The 24,059-nt window shown below is 35.6% G+C and overlaps 1 protein-coding gene across 5 annotated transcripts in view; it reads left to right on the forward strand.

The window, feature by feature from the left end:
* The window catches only part of GAS2 (growth arrest specific 2), a 170,848-nt gene that overhangs the window by 93,698 nt on the left and 53,091 nt on the right, over window positions 1–24,059 (forward strand). For all 5 annotated transcript variants that reach the window (XM_077114238.1, XM_077114236.1, XM_077114237.1 and 2 more), the window contains 2 exons: window positions 1,901–2,042; window positions 8,776–8,883. In XM_077114238.1, the coding sequence (XP_076970353.1) occupies window positions 1,901–2,042; window positions 8,776–8,883 (250 nt within the window). The remainder of the gene's footprint in view (window positions 1–1,900; window positions 2,043–8,775; window positions 8,884–24,059) is intronic.

The following is a 24,059-nucleotide window of genomic DNA, read 5'->3' on the forward strand; positions in this document are numbered from 1 at the left end:
ATTACTTGAGGTTATGAGTTCATTTAGAGATCCAAAATACTGGAAATGAATTTAGATTTGGAACCTGAAATCTTTGTTATATGGAATAACAATTCAAAAGGAAGTTATTTTTTTCAGTCTAGCGTATGTTTTTCTACTACTATCCCATTAACTAGCTAATATGTATAAAAGTTTATAAACATGATAAACGATGCCTAGTTCTTTTAGCTAATGATTTATGTAACTAAAAATCACTCTGTTCGCTAGAGGCAGTTCTCAAAACATCAGTTGTTCCAGTAAATTGTGCCAGCATAACTGTTTTTCCTGAATTCTAATTGTAAGTTTGCAGCTCTCAAAGGGTGCCCAGTACTTAGCACCCCTCCTAAAAGAAATAGAAAATAGAAGAGTAGCAGATGGAATATCAAATATTACCTTTATTACTGATTAAATATAAGTTGAAAGATGTGGCTTAGTGTCCTTAACTGAACACCAGAATTAGGAAAATTAATTATCAAGTGATGAGCAAAGATGAATTAGGGTGGGAGTCCCCCGGGGCTTCCCTTCGGGCAGCTCCCTCCCTGGAGAAAGAAGGGTAAACTCAGCCAAACGTGCTCATTTTATTCCTCTTAGGTTTTCCAATTTTGTAAATTACTTTAACCCCTGGGAAAAAAGTAACTAATGAAGGAGAGAGACCAGGAATTAAATTAATTGATTACCCTCTACAAGAACAGAATATTTAGAGTCTGGAAATTGCTTCCCCCTAAAAGTGTATACTGAATACATGTAATAACAAACCATTAGGACAGAACAGGACAATAATTAAAGCATTTCCATTTAATGATTTATTAAATGTAATACCGTTAAATCTAAAGTACTGGACACATTGTCAATATATTTACTCCCTGTCTATAGATTACTTTGTAGATTATACATAATTGATTTTTTTAAATCTCCAAGTAACTTTTTCTTTGTCATCTTTAGCACTTGTAGAATCACATGCTTAGAATTTCAGAGAAGATGGTTTTGACCCTAAAGTCAGAAACCCTGTATATGAGCCCTGGTACTATTCCTGCTAATTACAGGCCTTCTTTGGATCGGTTATTCTTTTGTATAAAAATGACAGGATACAGTTAGATGATCCAAAAGATACTTCCCATGTCTCAGATTCTAGAATTATTTTTTGTCTTTCCTCACATTAGTTGACATGTATATCTCTAGAAAGCTAAACCTAATTTTAAGTTTAGCATAAGGAAAATATAAATTATGGAGATAGGTATGTTTATAATAATGCCATCTCTCTTTTTTATGAACTTTTGTGACATTTATAATTTATCACACAATTTAACACTTGATAGTCTATATTATTCCTCTAAATGTTTCCTCTCTGTTCATCTTCTTTTCTATTTACCGTATGTGTGTTTTTAATACATTGTTTTAAAAGCGTGATCTACGATATGCATAAGCCACAGTGTGTTGTTCTGGGGCCCAGAGATGGTGTAGCCTGAACAGTGACTCCCTTCTCTGGTACTCATTTAAAAATATTATTCTGGGTATTGCTGTTTTCAAACTCAACCCTGGCCCTCTGGCTTTATCTCCGTCCATCTTTAACAAACTTGTGTTTGAAGCAGGTGTTCAGTTACAGCACCGATGTCATTATGGCTGGTAAATGTAAATGCTTGAGACTAATTTTGTATGGTTAATCATGTTCTTGCCACTAAATAGTGTATTACATGAGCTTTTTTGATTTGTTCCTATTATGCTATTTACATACATAGCAAAGGTGTGTGCTTTTCTCCTGCTAAGAAGTATGCTGGTTGAACAGTTTACCATTTCAGTGCCAGGAAAGTTAATATCTTGAAAGATGAACAAATTGCTTCTTTGGTGTCCATAATCAACTGTAACGTACGGTGTGTTTTTACAGGTATGGTGTGGAGCCTCCTGGTTTGATAAAACTGGAAAAAGAGATTGAACAAGAAGAAACACTCTCTGCCCCTTCTCCTTCGCCTTCTCCTTCATCAAAGTCTTCGGGAAAAAAAAGTTCGGGGAACTTACTGGATGATGCAGTAAGTAGAATTTTTCAAGCTCTTACCAACAGTTAGTCACTTTGTGAGTCACAAAGTTCATTCTGTACTAACTCTTATCAGTGTGGCCATTACCTATTTCAACTTCAGTGAAATCTGTTAAAAAACTCCATGAGAAAGTTTGAAGTTCCATATTTTATTTTGGGATTCAAAAATTGAGCCAGTCATTTACAGTACAGCGTCACTTAATCCTGCTGAATAGCATCTAAATTTTTAGGGAAAGAAGTCAATTTCCTGAAAATTGCATTTGAAAACACTTGAACTTTGTTGTTGTTGCTTCAGGAGCCCTCCGGTGCACAAATAAGAAGCCTGAGACAGGAGACCTTGAGCGTTGGCAAAGGAGGGAAGCAGGCACGTTTGAGAAAGGATAGCTGCTCTTTTACTGATTGCCCGTTTTGTGGCAGGGTCTATTGTGATTGTTTTTCAGTGGTTCTGGTATCTGTAAGGCAGGGTTCCTACTGAGGAAATAGACACTTAGAATGTGGTAACCAGCTGAGAGGAGGAGAGGAGCTTACATTCAAACCAGTTTTGGGTGCCTCTCTGAGGTCCCAGTCCCTCCATTCTGCAGAGTCCTTTTCACAATTTTTGACAGATCAGAAAAGATTTTAAGTATGGCCTCAGAACTACAATTTCAGTTTCAGTACCTCTGGGTGTAACCTCAAACAGGATGAATTAAAACTCTCAGGTTACAACCTCTGTTGTCTGTGAAGGGGTTCTTAGTGATAATAACCAATGTGTTTGATAATGTAAATATATATATACCCAAACAAACATATTTGGATGACAATATAAAAATAGTAATCAAAGAGGGAAAACATGGGTGACTGGAATGCTATTTTTGTAGAGTTTGCATTTATGGAATTGTGGTTGCTTATGGATTTTATAGAAATGGTGATGCCAAGGATGTTAGACTGAAGTATGTCTCAAGTACATAAAGAGAATCTTAGGAGCTAACACCATCCGTAATGCCAGCTGTATAGAATATGCAGGGCTGAAAAGAACTACTAGTCTCTGTCTGGAGGGTTCTTTCCATGGAAGCTGTACTGCAGAGAGCTGGGAAGAAAGGTGAATGACACTATAGATGACCGAAGGAAAGCTCCCCCATCTTTTCTTTTTCTCAATTTGACGCAATAATTGTACTTGCAGATTGAGATGAGTAGAAATTTACCTATTTTTCTGAAAGATTGAAAAATCCCATTTCTGCAAAAGTCAGTACACTTACACTTAGACCATCAAGGTATCTTGGCCAATTGCAGTTTAGTTTCTTTGGGGGTAATTGTTTAATCCACTCAGGACTTACATAATAGGCAGGGTCCTTTTATTCAAATTTTATAATTACAGGAACCTTTTTAAGGATAGTCATGTGCCTTGCTTGTCATACAGTTTCATTGTTTATTTTGTAAGGAATTTGAGTAACATTGCATTAATAGTAGATCATAATGCATTATTTAACTATCAATTAGAACAGTTTTTCCTCTCTCTTCTATTTTGTGATTAGACTTATTTTAGGGAAAGAGGTTCTTTTAGTTTTTCACTTATAAATGTCTTTCTCTGTAGCTACTAGCTTCTATTCCTTTTCTCTCAACTGTCACCTCCATTCAGTTTCTTTAAGCCATTATGTCAAGGTTGCAGCCACTAAAGGTTATCTGGCCAGTGCCACCCCACCCTTAACTTCCATATGAATGAATTTCTAAACCAAATGAATTTTTCCTAGTCCTCAAATTATAAGACCGCTTCTGGCATTTCCCAGCTGGCCTCTCCCTTCTCGAAACTTGTCTCCATGAACATCACTGCTACCAGGGGGATCTGCCTATAAGCAATGCAGATTTGATTAAATCCTACAGGGCTTTCCTGTTACATCCAGGATAAAGGCCAAATCCATTCGTGTTTCACATACGCCTTCTGTGTTCTGGCTCATTCCAATGTCCTGGACTTTTCATTTTATTGTACTCCTTGCATTCTGAGCTAGCGGTTCTAAATGTGCCCTCAAATACTAAATTTCCAAGTGTATTTTATACCCTGTTTTTCACCCTTGCTTTCCTTACCATTTTGTACTTACTCATTTTTTAAATCTACTTTTAAACATATTCTATTTTTTAAAATTCAGGTAGTGTTACCTCATGTGTAAAGCTATCCTGCACATCCCCCCATCCCAGGCAAAATTGACAAATTGCTCTGTGGTGCTCCCAATATTTGTATATACTTTTATCAGAGCATCAGTGATGAGTTATTCACCGTAGTGTGCATAAATATCCATTATTCTCAAAGGTGAAGTCTTTATCTTCAAAGACAAGGGTCATATTTTATTACTCTCGATCTATTCAGCACCATATTTGTTGGGTAAATACTCAATCCAGGTAATGAAAGTTAAAAAAAATATTCTCCCTTGTTCTGTTTATGTGGATTGGCCATTTGCCCTGGAAATGAACTCACTTCTCAGTTCTGCTGTAGCTTTGCAGAGGGAGGAGTAGCTGCCACTTGAAGCCATTTGTGTGAATCAGGGAGAAATAACAAAAATGGTTCCCTTTATTGGCCAATTTGCCTCGTGTTGAGCCATCCGTATTTCTTGAGAAGGGAAGAAGAAAGACAGGGGAGGGGAGGTGGTGAAACAACTGTGGGAAAGATTTTGGAGAAGTTTTAGCAGTACTCCAGTTCAGAGGTCGAGTGGAATAGAGACTGCCTATAAAATGGTCAGACAGTCAGTCCCTGGCTTACCCCCACTCCAAGTTCTGTTCTCTGAACTGAAAACAAGGAGGGGGGTTCAGAAGAACTTAAAACCTCTTTTAAAGATTACCAAACAGTTTGGTAACATAACCATCTGTTTAGTTATGGGGTTTTCCTCAAATGTAAGAAATGTGCAGAGTGAATATTTCTGTACTATTGCCACCTAGAAAACTGTTTTCTGCAAGTCTTTAAACCAGAATTTTTCAAAGGATGTTTAAATCAAATGCTACCACCACCAGATGCCCCATGGGGAAAGTGACTTCAGTGGATAGGCTGTTTGAGAAACACACTACTTATAGTCAACACCTAGAGTTGGCAATGAACGTTGGCACAGCAAAAACTCTAGTGAGTTCCATAATGAGACCTTGTTTAACTTGGAATTTTCCAAGTTTATTTGATCAGAGAAGTCTCTTACAGTTTCCTCCATTTTACTTTGGGGGGAACTGCTGAAATATTTGCATTCTGTGATAGTTTTCCAGTTAAGTGTTTTATTTCAGGGACAGTGGAACAGATAGGAAAGTAATTTGAGCCTCACTTATGGTTTAGATCAGAGCTTCATATGTCTAACGTAAAAAGGAAATAGTTCCTATGGCAACTGTTTCACTGGATGTGAAGCATATATACTACTTGGAAGGTAAAATTCAAATACCCAAACATGTGCTTTAAACTAGGAATATAAAAAGGAGATCACTTCCAAAATTTATATGTGTAGTCAATAATATTTATCCTATGTCCAAGTTATTATCTGCAAAATTAAAAAAAAAAAACAGAAAAGGAGAAATAAATGAAGACTAAAGGAGAGAAAAAAGAAAAAGACAAAAGAGAGAAAGAGGAGACCTATATTAAACTATCATATTCCAGTGAAGAGTTTCAGCAATAACTGCCAGTTTTTAAACCGTCAATGTTTCCTCACATTTCTTTACTTGATACTTAGGGATATGGTGGAAAACGGGAAAAAAAAATAGGCAAACCTTTATGTGAATAATGCATCCAATCTCCTTTAATCAAGATACAAAAGAAACACAGTAGAGTCCATTCAGATTACTTTATTCTCCAGTGAGTCACCAGTGATTCCGTGGTGATAAAATGGAGGGGGCAGGTTTAATGTGCCTCTCTGCATTCCCTTGAGTTTCTTGGGTTAGTTCCCACACAATGAGTTGAATACAGTTCTAAGAAAACCATTCTTACTTTCTTCCTCTTCTCTATCAACTTCCTCAGTCTGGGGATGAGAGATAGTATGCTTCTGAGTAATCAGGCTTCTCTTGAAATCCCATTTCAGCAGAAAACTGGCTGAGTTCCTGGCCCCAAACCAAAACACCTGCCAGACTGACTTATCCCCAAGTAATATAAGAAGCACAGATGTCATCAGTCACTGTTTACTTAACAATATCTTTCCACTGCCCACAGTCTGACCTTGTCTCGTCCCTTTCTCCCTCTACCTCTTGTACAAAATACAATACTGCAAAATAGAATACTACAAAAATAACCCTTGAATTTTAAGTCCATTTTGAAAGCTAGGAAGGCATTAGAGAAGGACAGACTGCTTGAGAAAATGTTTCTTGTCTTTTATGTCCGTTGATACCAGCAGTTTCTGTGTTTTATCTAAAAACATTGCAAGGTGGAATTACTTCTCGTACATACTTGTGATTATCATTTCTTAGAAGAGAAGCCACTTCAACAGCAATTCACTGTTTGTTCTATTACTGTGTGGCCGCAGAGCTGAGCCGAGCGTGGCCCTCCTGCAGTTCAGGCAGTGCACATTTAAGATGCCCTCTGCTTGTTCAGATGTCTTCTGGATAGCCACACCCTCCTCCTTCCCTCCCGAGTTCCTTTCCTTCCACCCTCTTTTCCTTGGAAGCCTTGTTTACGTGGTGATGAGGAAAACAGAATCCCTTCTAGCAGTGACACGAAACATAATTTTTATGCATGCAAACACTTTTTTATAAACACATATAGAAAGAGATACACTTCGAGAAGGCAACTGAAAACCCTCAGCCAACCTTAGAATGTGTATGATACAAGGATCGACATTTCCATTACCCAACTTTTGTACTTCTTGTTCTATTAGTGCCATCATTTTTGGCAATATTCCTAAAAATTTCTCTGGAAAATTCCATTAACACTGGGTGAGTGCATGGATGTAACTATGGATCAAGTTAATGTGGTGGGAAAATTGCAGAGGTCAGACTCAAAGTCATGGGTCAGATCAATAACTTGATGTTAGCCAGTTTTCTCATCTTTAAATGAAAACCAGCTCTGAGGTTCTTTGAATCCAGTTTTATTCTGTTTAACCAGCTTTCACCCCTGTGTCCTGTATAGGGTCATCTTCTTGTGTACCCATTCATTTATTTATTCGATGTGCATTTGTAGAACACTTTTATATTCAATATATATTTGGCTACATATCAAGGATTAAAACAATGTAACAAAACACTATCATAATACTTAAGGGTCTTACTCTCCTTCAAGAAGGCATTAAGAGAAACCAATAACTGAGATGCCCTATGCAATATAAAAATCAGTACCAAGAATTGTAGGTTTGTAATTTGGCAGAATTAGAATGGCAGAAGGGATTGATGGAAATGTATTTTCGAAGTTAATTCTCTTGATCTCTTCCCCCAGAAAAAGTATCGTTCTTTATAGGGCTTCATTGAGGTGTCATTATATGTTCTTCATATAATTTTGTTTCAGGATTCAGCCACCCTTTCTGTTTTCCCTTCCTGGTGTCTTTTGTTTTCATAATTCTCTGGACCCTCCCTTATTCTAGAGAAACTGAGTTATTTAATTCTTCCATACTAAGATGTCAGTGAGTTAGTGTATTACTCCTCCCACAAGTTTTTGCTTAGCAAAAGGCTGATTGAAGTCTGGCATTTGATTAAGCATTTCATTATCTGAAGGAATAATTGGGTTCCTTTGAAACACAGGGCTCCATGTACCATGGCATCTTTGTGGAAGAAAGGAATTTGGTTGAGGAAAATCCAGGCAGTTTCTTCAGAATCTAAAATTGTTCTCTCCAGCTTCTTAGATATAGGTAGCACCTTATTTGGAGCTTTCTGTTTCTTTCAAGGAAACTTTCCCCCACAACACAGAAAATTATTGCTTGGGGTTGTTTGATTAGTTGAAGGATGGACAGTTATGAGACACTGCAAGACAGATTCCAAATCAAAGAAAATCTAAACATAAACCTTATTCCTAAAATTAGGAACTATTGTATTTTGCCTCATAGCCACAAGCTTTGATAAGCAATGTGCACTTCTTATTTAGGTTATTAAGCTATAGAGATTAGATATAATAGAGATAAAATCTGATATTCAGACATGGATACCATGAAATGCACATTAACTGTAAGATACAGCATCAGAAGTAGGGTTTTTTAGGTTGGAATTACTAAGATGGAGTGAGTTGCTATCAGAACATAGAGATGACAGAGGAAGCCTTCGAGTTCAAAATAAAATAAAATCATCTCATTAAAACAACAATAATTTGTTTAATTCACATTTGTTTTGAAAGTAGATAAAGTTAATATCGTTAAAATTATACTGAGGACACAGTCTATGTTAACATAATTTTGATTCTAGTTTTCAATATATTTTACATACATATACTCTGCCATAATTTTCATTGTATTTATCTTGGCAACCCATTGTACATGGTCTTTTTAATTCTCAAAAAATGAGAACCCACCTCATCATGACTAGATAGCAGTTGATTTTCCCACCTTCACTTCCCCATTGCCCATTGCCAGCGTCTTCAGTGTCTTCAACCAGCTGCGTCTCAGTGCTGTTACTGGCCTTCAGAAAATGCCTTCAGGATCTGGCCTTACATACTTTTGATTTAACATGGTGTTCCTGTGCTCACACACATCTCCACAGTTGGATATGGAGCAAATGTTGAAGTATTAATGGCTCAGAGGACCATTGAACCCTCTGAATAAATTGATCTAAATGAGACCCCACCAAGGAGAGTGAATTTGCATGCTCTTCTATTTCAGGTGAAACGAATTTCTGAAGATCCTCCTTGCAAATGCCCAAACAAGTTCTGTGTGGAGCGGCTCTCCCAAGGAAGATACCGAGTTGGAGAAAAGATCCTCTTCATTAGGGTAAAAGTTTTATTTTTCGTTTGATAGCCTGTCCATTATGAGAATATTCAGGACTTCAGATGGGGAGTGCCAAGGAAATGTGATGGGTAACTGTGTATTTTCACCCTGGTGCCTACAGTTGGATTGAAGATGCAATGCATGAAGATGCATTTTTGCTGAGCACTGAGGATAGAACTATCTTTTTCTTTTTAAATACACACGATCACATACACTAAACAGAGCATGGAGATGAAATAGAATGAAGAAAAGAAAAGAAAGAATTTCTTTTTTTTTTTGTGCATTTAGTTTTCAAAGAAACTAAAACTCTCAAATGGGCAATAAAATGAGTGTTCTTCCCTTGTCTTCCAAACCCCAAGTCCAGGGAAATAATTAAAGTTTAGAGTGAAGTGAGTCAAAGCTCAATACAATAGCCAATAGCCATGGGTAAGTAGGGACTGTCATCTCTTACTTAGGTTTCTGGGTCAGAATAAATGAATGTAGCTCCAGGTCAATGAATGATTTGGTCATCCCAGCTCATTTATCAATAGTAATAATTTATATCCTGACAAGACATTATGAATACTCTTAGATTGTAATTGCTGACTCAATTAAGTAACATGGTAGGTGTTTCACTTGTGATCTATTTTGCGAAGAATCAAAAAAATTTAGTCTCTTAAAATAAATTTGAAGCCGATACTTATTTTTTGAAGAAATAATAAAATGAAAATATAGCACTGATGCATTCCTTGAAATTTGCAGTTAGTTGTATAAATATTTTCTGCCTTATTTTTAATTTAATTCCTCAATGGTAGAGGGCTATGACTCCAAGGAGATGTGTTCTCTTCTCTTTTAAATAATTTAAAAATATCTTGCTTATTATTTTGCAGAAAAGAATGATTTGAACGTGTTTGTCTAGTAAAATTAGTTCATATTATACTCAAATCAGTGATGACTCAGGAGAAATATAGTGTCATTGGCCTTAAATCATGTCAATCGTTTTGTATTTTAACCTACTTTTAGATAAATGTCCGGATTATTTTTTTATTTCTAGGTAATAAATATTATTCTGTTTTATAAGGGCATCTAAAGGATGATAGCTACAATATATTATTATTAAGGTGTTTGAGAACAAATTTAGGTGAATGGCTGCCTGAGGCATTGCTTATCTGTTACTTTTTATTGCAAGGAAAACACATGTTTTTAGTCACACTGTCTGCTTTAATTTTTGTAGGTTAAATAACAGAGTTTTAGACTTTCTGCAGATTTGTTTAAATTTTATCATATTGACCTTTATCAGGATCCTTTAGAACATTAGGTTCTAATCCTAGAATCAAAACATGGGCTTTTATTTTTGTAAACAGTAATTTCCTTTTATAATAGAAGTATTAATTGAATCCATAATTAACAAATCAGATAATTTTCCCTCTTACAACCTAATATCTTTAGACAGTGAATATATATTACGTATCTGTTTATGTCTGCTTCTCTGTATTTAGTCAATTGTCAGTTAAAACATTTAATATCAATATTAATCAATAGCATAAATTCATATAATATTTTGATGTACTATTTTTTTTTTCAAAAAATGGTTCCTTTTTTTGGTGAAATTTATCCATGCATTGCTGTTTATAGAGGAGTTGAGATTTGCCTGACTGAAAAAAATCACATCAAATCCCTTAGTGATAGCATTCGAATTTAATTTCAGTGAATATACCATAACATAGTACATACTCAGTTTCATCCCTCTAATGGTCAGGTAAGCCTGCACAAGAGTTACTGTGATATACCTATAGCATCATGCTGCTGTGATGTATTTTAGAATAATATTCTAACAGTTGTCATTCACTTTCTTAATTTTTTTCCCTGTCCACATATATCTGTAATATCTTTTGCAAGAAATTTTATTTTTAAATCAACCCTCTCTTTAAAAGGTTACTTTTTAAAGAATGAAACTCTCTCTACCTAAATCGTAAGCCAAAGATTTTGTTTAAAGGGAAGATCTCCATTTAACATGTGTTCATCGAAATTCTTGTCCTATGGCTGGGCAGGAGTCCAGCTCCATCCTGAAGGAGCAAAGGAATCCTCACTTCCTGTCTGATTTTCCCTAGTGGGCTATTCCTTCCTGTTCCTTTGAGCTTAGGGACTTAAATTTTTAAAACAAACCACCTGTGCCCTTCTTGCACATCTCTCTACTCCCTCTTCTCTATACTGAATGAGTGATCTAAACTGTCCCATCGATTATGTGCACACTTTGGCTAATACCTTTTGACTTGTGGGCAGGAACTATGTTTAATTGGTTGTCATTCTGCTCCAACTCATTGTAGGGCAGTTGTTAATCCAAAAAAACTCAGATGCATTGAATTTCTTTTCAAATGGTCATATGGCTATAGCTGCTGCTTTTGTTTTGTTTTTTAACTTTTTAGATTGTATAATATAGCATATATACAAAGCAAAGAAAGAAATAGATCATAGTTTTCCAAACTCGCTTCAACAAGTAGTTACAGAACAGATCACCGAGTTTGTGATTGGCTACCATACAATCCTCTCAGATTTTTCCTTCTAGCTGCTCCAGAATATAGAAGGCTAGAAGGAATAAATATTTTTTTATCATCACAATTGACTTTTTTTTCCTTTTTTTGTGAAAAATAAGCAATAAATTTCAAAGCACAGCACAACAGTTAGTTGTAGAACAGATTGCAGAGTTTGGGATGAGTTACAATTCCACAATTTTAGAATTTTACTTCTAGCTATTCTAAGGTACTGGAGTCTAAAAGAAATATCAATATAATGATTCAGCAATCATATTTATTTGTTAAAGCCTACCTTCTCTGTATAACTCCACCATAACCTTTGATCTTTCTATCCCACTCTTTAGGGGTATTTGGGCTATGGCCATTCTAACTTTTTCATGTTGGAAGGGACTGTCACTAATATGGGGTAGGGAGATGGAACTATCTGAAGTTCTGGAGAGTCTGGGCTAGGTTTCAGGACATGTCTGGACCAGGGACCCATCTGGAGGTTGTAGGTTTCTAAAACGTTACCCTAGTCCATGGAACCTTTGTAGAATCTTATATATTGCCCTAGTTGTTCTTTAAGATTGGCTGGAGTGGCCCTGGTTGGGGTTTGGCAAGTTATGATAGGTAGCAGTGTCTACCTGGAGTTTGCATAAGAGTGACCCCCCAGAGTAGCTTCTCAACTCTATTTGAACTTGCTCTGCCACTGATACTTCATTAGTTACACTTCTTTTTCCCCTTTTGGTCAAGATGGAATTGTTGTTTCCATGGTACCAGGGCTGGACTCATCTCTGGTTGTCATCTCCCATAACGCCAGGGAAACTTTCACCCCTGAATGTCATGTCCCACTTAGTGGGGAGGGCAATGATTTCACTTACAGTGTTGGGCTTAGAGAGAGTGAGGCCATGACTGAGCAACAAAAGAGGCCCTCCAGAAGTAACTCTTAGGCATATCTATAGGTAGGCTAAGCTTCTGTTTTACCTGTATAAGCTTCATGAGAGTAAGCCTCAAGATCAAGGGCTTGGCCTTTTGATTTGGGTCCCTAATGTTTGATACAGTATCAGAGGATTCCCTGATGTTAAAATTTAATAGTTCCATATTTTTCTCCCATCCCTCAAAGAACTTGGCCAATACTTTTTGAGTATCTGCTTAATATATTCTAGGATATATCCAGGTATTACATTAAGCTATACAGGATTAATGGCCCTCATTCTCATTCTGGACTCCCTGTGTTTTGGTTGTTCAGATGAAGTATCCAGACGGGTTGAGTTACATTATTGCTACAGAAAATTTAGGTTCTGGACAAAATAAACCTTTATTCCTTTGGTCTCAAAGAATAGGTGTGGTTCTAAAATATAGACAATATCTTCCTTACCCTGTGTTCTGAATTACCTTAATCCCGACCTGCTTGGTTTTGTCCTTATCTCTAAATACCAGGTTATAGATATATAAAACAGCCTCTCAAAATCCAGAAATAATAATTACCACTCACGACTAAACGTGTCTGCTATAAGAACTTACAGTCTAGGGCCCTGTTTTCTTATAAGCATTTTCTAAAGGAGGACATACAATAATTGTCTTTTCATTTCTGGCTCATTTTGCTTCACCCAATGTCCCACAGGTTCATTCACATCACTGCATGCCTCATGACTTTGTTCCTTTTTTGTAGCAGCACAACCTTTGTTCATAAGCATACACCATTGTTCGCCAGTCTACTTCTCAGTCAGTGCATCCTTCAGCCATCTGCATTCATCAAGCTTCACGTATAATGTCCAAAGTCCACGCCCTATCAACACTCTTAATTTTAGATAATTTCATTGTTCCCAACATAGCGATAACCAATAAACATACCCTCACCAAATAGGAAATCTAAAACTCCCCTTAACTCTCATCCTGCCCCCCTTTATTTACCCCTGGTATTGCTGCGGTATGGCTGATGGTTTCCTGTTAAACATAACCATAGCATGCAGTGGCGGTTTCCCCCTGTCCCCTGGACTTGCAACACTCCTTATACACTAATCATACCTTTGAAGTAGCTCTTGCAAGAACTGATTTATATTTCTAGTGGTAATAAATAGGACGCATAGGTCTATACAGCCCTTCCAATCATGTTTATAGCTGCTAGCGTTTTAACTTTAAGTTTCTCTGAACCCCTGGATTAAGTGGTAAATATCCATAGTTAAATTTTCAAACATGCTGGAGAAATGACAGCTTCATTAGAATGTCTTTAAACTGTGGCAAGTCTTTAATGAGGCTGTCAAAAATGACCATACTTGTTTGTCTACATTTATGTATATTAATTATAAAAATGTACATTAAATATACATTGTGTTTTAGCATTTATTCCCCAGCTTCCTAACCAAACCTAGAGCAACAGTGTATCCATATAGCCATAATGAACCTATCCAAGCAAAGATAATTTAGAGTTATTGAAGGCTGTTAAGACTGTTAACTTAGCTCTTACTTAAAGATAACACAATTATCACAACTCTGACTGAGAAAGAATTCTCTACTAGAAAATCGTAAAGATTCTCTTAATAAGTCTGTATTTGGGTGGGCTGTGTTGGCTCAGCAGGCAGAGTTCTTGCCTGCCTTGCCGGAGACCTCAGTTTGATTCCTGGTACCTGCCCATGCAAATAATAATAATAATAATAATAATAATAATGTCTGTATTTGTCATATTTTCCCTAGATTTACTCTTTTCAACATAAGCTGGAATTCGCAACTACCTTTCAGTGTTTGTTGACTTCACAAAAACACTTTACCTAGATATAGATTTATGATTGTGTACATATATGAACAGATTTTTTTATACATTCAAAGATATGTAATAAAGAATTTTAAGAATGTAAATGATAAGAATGCAGATTTCAGAAAAAGAGCTAAGAAAACATTTTCAAGGAAGAGTATCTTTGCTTAGCAATGTCTTTTCTGTCATTTTTAGAAACCAGTATATGAATAGATACTTCCCATGCATTGCTATCTATGTGTACTTATGTAAATGCAATTATGCACTCAGGTAGACATGTTTGGATATATGTACATATCTCCATCCTGAGATGGGAAATTAATCTCTGTCCAAATAAAGAGAATCCTTTAGTATAAGGGAAAATCTCTGAGGTTTTGACTGCGGTATTTGGGCAAACATCTTAATAATCCCCTGCTTAAGTGGGAATTTTCTTGTTTCTGATTTATCAAAGACAACTTCTCAAATTTTTGCCCTGTACCTTCCAGCAAGCAGCACTGTCTCTTGAACCATCATGGACAGGCAAGTTAAATGCAGCTAACTTTCGTTTTCTGTGGATACAAATTTACTCTCCTCCAAAGTGCAAATATTTAAGTTATTTTTCAGAGACCTTTGAATTTGGGCAGTGGTGATAAAACCTCCTTGACAGTTTCTTCAGTAACAGAGATTGGAGTATTGCCATTTAGCAGTACTGTGTATCTTTGAATTGTTTGATGTCTAAATTCTTGATTTGGGGGAGGAGAGAAGTCAGAATTTTCTCTTGGTACTTTGTCCATTTGAACGATTGTTATCTTCCGAGACTTCAGTTATCAAGACATCAGCTGGTGATGATATGAATTCATATAAGCTTTTAGGAAGGGACTTCAGAAATATGTAATAGATGTCATAAAAATATCTATACTATTTGATGTATTAATTCCAGTTAGACCGTGACGTTCAATCTAAATAACAGTGGTTTTTAAAGTGTGGTCTCTGGATAAGGAGAATCAACATCACCTGGGAACTTGTTAGAGCTGCAGATTCTTGGGCCTCTCCCCATACTACTGAATCAGAAATCCTGCAGGAGAGGCTCAGTCATCTGCATTTTCTCAAGCCCTTCCAAATGTTTCTGATGTGTGCTGAAATCTGAAAATGACTCATATTAAAAAGAAAGAAAGAATTATAGATAGGAAGAGGTTTGTTGTACAACATAATTGGAAATCATTTGCATGCCTGACCATGGATGAGTATAAACATTCAGATACTAAAAATAATAATCATGAACAGTTCTATATATCATTGTGAGGATATGCTTAGGATTTAATGTTGAGTGGGAAAAGAACTGACTGAAATTGTATTTAAACTATAAAAATAGCTCTGTGTAGAGATGGTATATATTTATGATTAAGACTTGAAGAGAACAGGAATAATTGCAAATAAGTTTTTACTTGTTGAGGGCATAGAATCATAAGTGATTTTTTTTGTTCTGTATTTATTTCTGATGGTATTTAAAATATCAGCTCTTTAAAAGAAGAGGTCAGCAACCTGAATATAGTTACAAATTTGAGAATAAATAAAAGGCTTCCAAAAGTTGTCAGATCAATTTCCTGACTGATCATTTTTCTGGTCCTTTTGCTAAACTTTCCATCTTCTGGAAAAAATTTAGGAAGGTTAATGAGAGTCATGGTGTTGAAGACCATGGAAGATTTTGCATTTTGTTGTGAACTTACAGTATATTTTTCTTTAGATTCAGCTCTCACCTTTGCTTGTCATCCTTCAGTATTTTATCTCTCCATGTCATTTTGAAAACTCACATTGTTTAGGGTTAGCATTAGGAAATATGCAAACATTTATCTACTGTCTGGATGATGTCCTTTCTCTTTGGAGAACCCTGCAGTGAGCCACGTATTCAGTTTCTCTACTAGTCATCAACACTTGATCACTGGGTCTCCTCATAGGGCTCAGTTTTTGTGATATGAAAGTGACCTAATATGATAAACTGATCTGCGCTAATGCATGAAATGGATGTGTGTGGCTCTAATGAGTAGAACATCTGGAGTAAGATCTTTACAGTGTTAACAAAACTGCTCTAATGTTCTGGGGCAGTGGGGCTTTTTGGAAATAAAACAGTGGGTCACCTATTGTGAGGTAGCTGATATTTTGTGCTACTTGCTTTGGACACTGATGTGATGAATACTTTTTTACTCAATTATAATTTGTCATTACCCTAATGCTATACTCCAGGGTTGCTCAAAGGGTGTTCCAAAGAATAATAGTGCCAGAAGATGTTTTTATTAGTCAAGGTTCTCCAGAAAAGTAGAACAGACAGGGGACCCACATACACACATGTAAATATTGAGAGATTTATTATAGGAATTGGCTTGCATGAATGGGAATCGGTAAATCTGAATTCTGTAGGCAGGCAGCAGATTGAAAATTCCAGTGCAGATAAAATTGAATTCCCCAGGAAAAGCTGGCTGTCTAAAGTAGAGACAGAAATTCTGACTCCTGAAATCCTCAGTTCTGGCCTTTAAGACCTCCAACTGATTAGGTAAAGAGGCTCCCCCTCATTCCTGAAGGCAATTTCCTTTGTTGCTTGTGGATGCAATCTGCTCTCGGTACAATCAACTGACCATGAGTAAAAATCCATCTGTGAGATACCTTCACAGTGACAGGCCAGAGCTCATCTGAGCAAACAACTGGACACCATAACCCAGCTAAATTGATACATGCACTTAACCATCACCATGTTCAAAGATATTATTAGTAAAAAAAGAATTAACATGGTAAAGAGTTTAAATGGGTTTTTAAAATATGTATTATTTTTGATAATTGACTTTGCTAGGCTCTGCCTGAGCACGTGGCATATATTATCTCATTTTACCCTCTCACCCCAGGGTGGTAAATAAATACTGTTGTCATCCTCATTTTACAGATGAGGAAGCAGAGATGTGGATGTTGAATAGCTTACCCAAAGTTGCAAACTAATGAGTGGTGAAAGTAAGGTTCAGACCCTGGCAGCTTGACCTCTACTCCTCACCACTCAGAATACGAATTTGTTTCTTTACCTGGGATTTTTTTTGAGGGCTCAGTATACTAACATGATCTGTAGACTCCTAGGGAGAGATGTGCTGTGTAACATTTTCTGAATGTATTTAACCATAGAAATGTTCTCTCTTCTCACCTTTTTTCCGGAGCATCATCCTGGGTTAGGAAGTCTAAAAAACATACCTTGGGAAACATGTTATTAATTGGAACAAATTTTAAAAATTATTTGTAATTTAGAATTATATTGAAATAAAAGTTTTCTACATCTCCCTACAATTAAAATCCAATATAATTAAAGTACTAATAAGCAATATTGAATTGGGGCTCATTTTTGCCTTCAACTTCATTTGGAATTGATGATTTCCAATGAAATACCTGGAAAACATGTAAAGAGGGCTAAAATTTAATAAATATCATTTGTGCCAGGCATTTTTCCAGGTGTTATATATATATCATCTCATTAGATCTTCTACCACACAGCTGGGAAATTGTTTTTATCCTTTTGCTTCATGGGGAAAAGACAGAGTCTTAGAGAGGCTAAGGTCTTGGTTAGGTTGTATGGTAACCAAGATTCAAGATCTGATTCCCAATCCCATAATAAACTCTATTCAACTCAAAGCTGCCTCCCTGTGACATATCCATTAAACACAAATATTTTATTCATAAGATTGTCCTTCAAAAGGGATCTTCCCATTTTATGATATATAGATGGTCAACAATAGTATCCCTTGTACTATTTTTACCTTAACTATCCTCAGAATACAAAAGAGCATTACAAGTACATAACCAACAGTGACTACTATAAAGAAGGGACTTTATAGTGTTTACTTGACTGTATTATGATAGTAATAAAAATTCTAACAATGTTTATTATATGTTGATTATTTGCCAGACACTGTTCAAAGTGGTTATATAGCCTATCTTGTTTATTAGGCAAAACTAAATAGAACTCTATACATTATGATATATTATTGTCTCTCCTGATAGCTTTTGTAGTAGAGGTCAGAAAATAGTTCTTCCATATTGCCAGTATATTATTGTTGAGTCTTCTCTTAATAATTGCGGATTTTTTAAAGGTGGGTTAGCATTATTTCAAGACATTTTCACAACAGACCTTCGTATTGGGATGAACTCTCCGTTGGTTCAAAGCTATTTTTTTCTTTTTTACAGTTGAGGAAATTTAATTATTTGAGGTAGAAGAAAAGACAATGAATAATTTAACTGGCAGTCAGCAAAGGATTTGAAGTATTCTGGGATCGCCTTCTTTGTACTGCTTTTGAATTAAATCATCACAGTTCAATAGAACAGTCACATACACTGTTATTGATTTTGTGTAATTTCTTCTTTACCATAAAAATTCTTCAGGATTATACTTGCATGGTAAAAATCAACTCCCTCTAACAATCCAAGCAAGAAAGTCACCAGAGCTGTGTTGCTATAGTAACCAAACCTAGCAGTGTCTTCTGGGACTTGCTCTGAGGAAAGGTCCAACGATTGTGAGTGATATTACTTTCTTTTCTTCTCTTATGACACATATTGATTTACTGTGAGTAAAAAGTAGCATGGTTCAAATTGCATAGCCTCCCTGGTAATGAAAAATGAGATGCTGTGCAAAAATGCAAAGGAGTTTTAAACAAGTAGCAAGGATATTAAAAGCTCCATTTATCTTAGTGGAAACATTGCAAAAGGAGCCATTACTCAGCAGGTAGAAGACAAAAATTCATTTTTTGGAAAGCATGTATAGACAAATCTCATCTAATTCAACAATTTATGGCAGCAGTGATTATGATTTCAAAACTATACTGTAAAATGTTTTATGTCCATTTCCATGGAAACAAAGGGCCATGTTTACTTCTGGTGTATGTAAAATTGCAGGACGTTTACAAGTGCTCAAATCCATGGTGGAAGAAGCATGGCTGTTCTTAGTCGATGGCTATTTTCAAGGGACTGAGTCCCTTTCTTTGCCCAACTGCCTCAAAACTGAGCACTAATTCAGAGAAAAAGCAGGCAGTAGGCATTTAAAATGCATGCAAATGATTTGTTTTAATTTCAGTTTTTAAGTTCTTGTTTTATAATTTTTTTTCCCCACTGAAGACATTCTCATTTGTTTGTAATTTATTCATGTTCACTGAGGCTGTGTCAGTAACATGGATGTAATTTACACTTGGGTAACACATCTCTCAAAGGACTTTGACTTTGCAAATGTTAATAAATCCTCTTAACACCCTCTCTCTGAGGGATGCATGTATCATGGATGAATGCAAGACAAACACATGATGGCTAACCATTGTTGTAAAGAATTTGAATGGTGGGATGTTGCGTTTAGGAGAGTTATTTTTTGAGATTGAAAACATTTAAATATAGAAAATTTAAACCTGACTTTGTCCAAGATTGCATCCCAACATTACATTCCATTTGCCCCAACTTTGAAAGCAGAAAAAAAAAGTAAGTTGATACCTATGACAAGAATGGAGAGATTAGAAATCAATCTAAGCAGGTCTATAAATTCTTATTTAAATTAATAATTCCTTTCTTCTCTTTTCATTGTATTATTATATCACAAATATATGCTATGTATCATATGTGAAAAACAACAAATGAATGAGAGCTCAAAAATCAAAAAGCACTCTTCCCTGAGAATTTGTCACTATTGGTTACATAACAATGACTAGATTTTTAAAATTTTCAACCTGAAAATTTCACCTGACTGACAGGCTTATCTCCAATTTGATTAGCAAGGTTTTCCATGTCTTCAGATTGTGAATTTGTGTGTCACTCCATTTAAACTTGAACCTTTTTTTTTTTGCCATCATGCTGCATTTACATAAATGGGCAATTTTTTTCACTTGTTACAAATAAAATTTATTTAAATTTTGATGCAAATAACCTGCATGGTCTGCATCCCAATTTACATATAGCTATAGCCTTCCTGCAATTAAGGTAAACTTGTTATATACATATAATGAATATGCATACATGTATATGTCTTATGTAGTGATATGTATTTGTGTGCATGTATATTTACTTACATGCATACATGCAAATACCTATCTACCTATTTTATATGTGTAGTGAAAAGGCACATTACTGAGTTGAAGTAATCCAACGATTTGGCATTTTAATTGATTTTAAAAGAGATTTCAGGTTAAGTTTTCTGGGATGGCAATTTAAATCCCAGTCTAGAATTTTGCGAGAAAAATAAGCCATTTATTATGTCTATTTTTCTTTATATATATAGAAGATATGTGTGTGTGTGTGTGTGTGTGTGTGTGTGTGTGTATATATATATATATATATAGCTTACCATTTGCTGAATGCTTATTGTGTCAGGTGCTGTTCTAAACACTTTACTTGATTTCTTTTATTTAACCTCATAAATCTGTTCGGTAGGGGTATTATTACCCCCATTCAACCAATAAGGAATGTAACTGTTAAAGAGTTAAATACTTGCCAAAGGTCACACACCTAATAAGCATCAAAACCTTTATTTGAATTCAACATACCTCATTTCAGAGGCCACAGTTTTAATTATAGGCTATTTATTCTATTTCAAACCATCTAGTCTTTCGATATGTGTTTGTGTGTGTGAATATTGCTGCCCAACCTCTTCAGCATCCACTAATAATTGACTGGCACTTGCCCTTTAGTTCTTAATTTGCTTACTCCTGTCCCTGTGTGCTTTGGCCAGACAGGAAACTTAATAGCTAGTCCCTATCAGAGAGTCAGAAGAGAGTGCCCAAGAAACAACAGACTTTTACAAACAAACATCAAATATGTATATATATATATCAATAACATGTATCAGAAAACCAATAAGAACAGTTTTCACTTTGTTCAATATATTTATTGATTTTTGTTCAACGTATTGACCAGAAAGAAACTACAAAATATTCTCAATTTACTGCAACTATAATTTTCCATTCACAATTTGCTTTGCTTAGGTTATCATTAAATAGTGTTGATTTTGCTATGTGTGTTAAAGGATTTTCTGATCATGCCATGCAGGTAGGAGCAGGAGAATAAATTGCCTTTCATACCTTTTCATGCTTTTATTAAAGGGTCTAAATTAAACTTACGTAAAAGTGCAAACCAAAACTTTTAGCACAGCCACTAATACTTTTGAAAGCAACTTCCCTAAAATTGGATATCAAGTAATTTTTAAATAATATTTTTCTTAACTGTTTTTATGTTAATACCTGATGGCAATACAGACATTGTACTTTTAAGTGGTTTGCAAAGTATATTCACATATATACATTAACTCATTTTGTCCTCATTACCACTCTGAGAAATATCACTATGGTTATTGATTTCCACATTGTATTGATGAGGAACCTGCAGTTAATAGAAATCTAGCAATTCTTGCAAGGTAATCCAACTAGTAAGTGACTGAATCAGAATTGAATCATATTATAAAATATTTGAATCTTAAACTCCATATATTTTAAATTTCATACAAAATTTCTCTTTGAAGTTTGCTTTTTTCTTATAATTTAACATAAGTGAAAACACTCAGTTGTTTCCTACATTATTGATGCAGGGATCTTTTGCTTTGTATCACACACTAGACATTAATTAGTGATGTAGAAGTGCAAAATTTATAAAATTTTTCTCTTCCTTCCTTTGGTATTCTTCCAAACAAGTCCATTTCTTGGTTTATATGTTCTATACTGATAAAAATGAGAATAATTTTTAACGATGAAAGTGTGGATATTTTTTTTTTGCAAAGAGGAAGGAAATGAAAGAAATGCATCTAATGTGTTCTGTTCTTGAATTATTGATGAGTATTCTAGCAGCCAAAGAATAAACCTCTGAAATATCTGTCATCATTAATTGTATATAGTTCTCCCATGGGCTCAAGTTGCATAAGCAGGATGAAGCCAGGTTTATTAAAAAATATATTTGCAAGTGTGGCCATCTTAAGTTTGTATAGGATACAGTCAAGCATGGTGGAAAAGATTTGCCATTACAACATTCACCATAATAAATTAGGACATTTAGTGCTAGCTTTTTCAGAGAGTTAAGTTCCTGCATGTATTGGTCATTTAAGATTTTCCATTTCATTTCTGATTCTTGGAGTTTGAATTTCAGCTCCTCAGCAGGTTCCTCCATCACCCATACTTACTTCTAAACCTTCCATTGCAGACACTTTTAATGATTCATATCAAATCTTGGTTCACTGGGATGGCTTGTTCCAATAACATCAATATTAATATTTTCATTTTAAGCTCTGTTGCATATGTTTTATAATATATTCTGCCATTTCCTGCCACCTTATCTAGTGGAGTCCAGAAACTTACTAAGAATTTGAGGACCTCTCTGGGTAGATTTTGAGAGGAACAAAGTATAAAAATGGGGTTGACTGATGGCCTTAGTCAACCAATTTGCTTATCCTTCAATTTCCTTTATAATGAAAATCATGATGTTCTAGAAAAAAATCACATCAGTTTATTCAGTGATATTTTCCATGTTTTTTTTTTTTTCAAAGAACCTGAGCAGAAGCTATCACATCAAGGCATCACTCTCTTCCTAATTGCAGCCTTCTCTTTTATCACCATCTCTTTTATACACCAACTTTTTATCCTCCAGCAATACATTTGCATTTTGTCCTTTTAACACTCTTGCCAATTATGCAGAAATGCCTTCTCTCTATCCTAGGGTCCTTACAATTTAGTTTGTGTTATAGACGCATTATAGGGGGCTGCAAACTCCACGGACAAAATTTGAAATATGAGATGTCATCATGTACAGGATCTACCTCTTTCTTTCTTCCTTCTCTTCTCTTTTTGTTTTTTTTTCCTTCTTTTCTGCAACCCATCACCATTTTATTTGTTCTCTTTCCCAGAGACTGATATTTTGATTAACAGTCTCTTTCACTCTGAAGAAGATGATTTGCTATATTTTCCCTGAAATCCAGTCTCACAGAACATGCGCAGCAGAGATAATTGGAAACTCCCTCTGAGGCTTCATTTGAAAGCAGGTAGAGGGCAGGCCTGATTTCAAATGTCTCTTCTAATTTTGGCATTAGACTCAAGGTCTCCAAGAATTCTATTAGAAAACTGCAGCAGCCAAACAGTAGCACATTAGTTCATCATTATCTACCACTGTGTTAGCCATGATAATGTCACTCACTGCAGGACTTATAATCATGATCCTTTAGAGTCCTGGGTTAACAGAAAAATGATATAAATCCATATGGCCCACACAGCTTTAGGAATTTTATTAATGTCTTCTCACTTATTAGGACTAAAATTTGACCATAATATATGTCACAAAACCCCTTTCACACAGCTATGTTTACAAAACCCCTTTCTACCTCCTACCATTTCCCTGACAACTTACAGCCACCACAACAAGTAACTAGGGGAGTTCTCAGGAACAAGGCGAGAAATGGATCTTATATCCAACCGTACAGTTCTTGCCCTATCCTCCTGTATTTTGTCAGCATCTTATAATGAAAAGAATTTTAGGGGAACCTGAATTTAATTGACATCTTGGCAGCAGAAGTAGCAGATCTTTTCATGCACAGTATTCATAGATGCGATGGATAATGTATCTACAGATTTCAGCTAGAGGAAAGATTGAAATAGTCTAAGAATAAAACGGAAGAAAGAGGGATGCTGGGGTAGCTCAGTGGTAGAATTCTTGTCTGCCACGTGGGAGGACCCAGGTTCAATTCCCGGCTTCTGCACTTCCAGAAAGAAAAAAAAAAATTCAACAAATGGTGCTGTAATAACAGGGTAATCACATGGAAAAGGAATGTGACCCCCACTATACAGCACACAGAAAGGGGGTGGGGGAGAAAGAGAGATTTGACTAATAGATACAAAAAAAAGTACAACCCTACTACTGTCTAATTATGGGAAAGGAAAGGAATGTTTCCCGAAGAAGACTACTTTAGAACCTTGATG

This window comes from Tamandua tetradactyla, chromosome 8 (assembly GCF_023851605.1).
Source record: "Tamandua tetradactyla isolate mTamTet1 chromosome 8, mTamTet1.pri, whole genome shotgun sequence".
NCBI classification, from domain to species: Eukaryota; Metazoa; Chordata; class Mammalia; order Pilosa; family Myrmecophagidae; genus Tamandua; species Tamandua tetradactyla.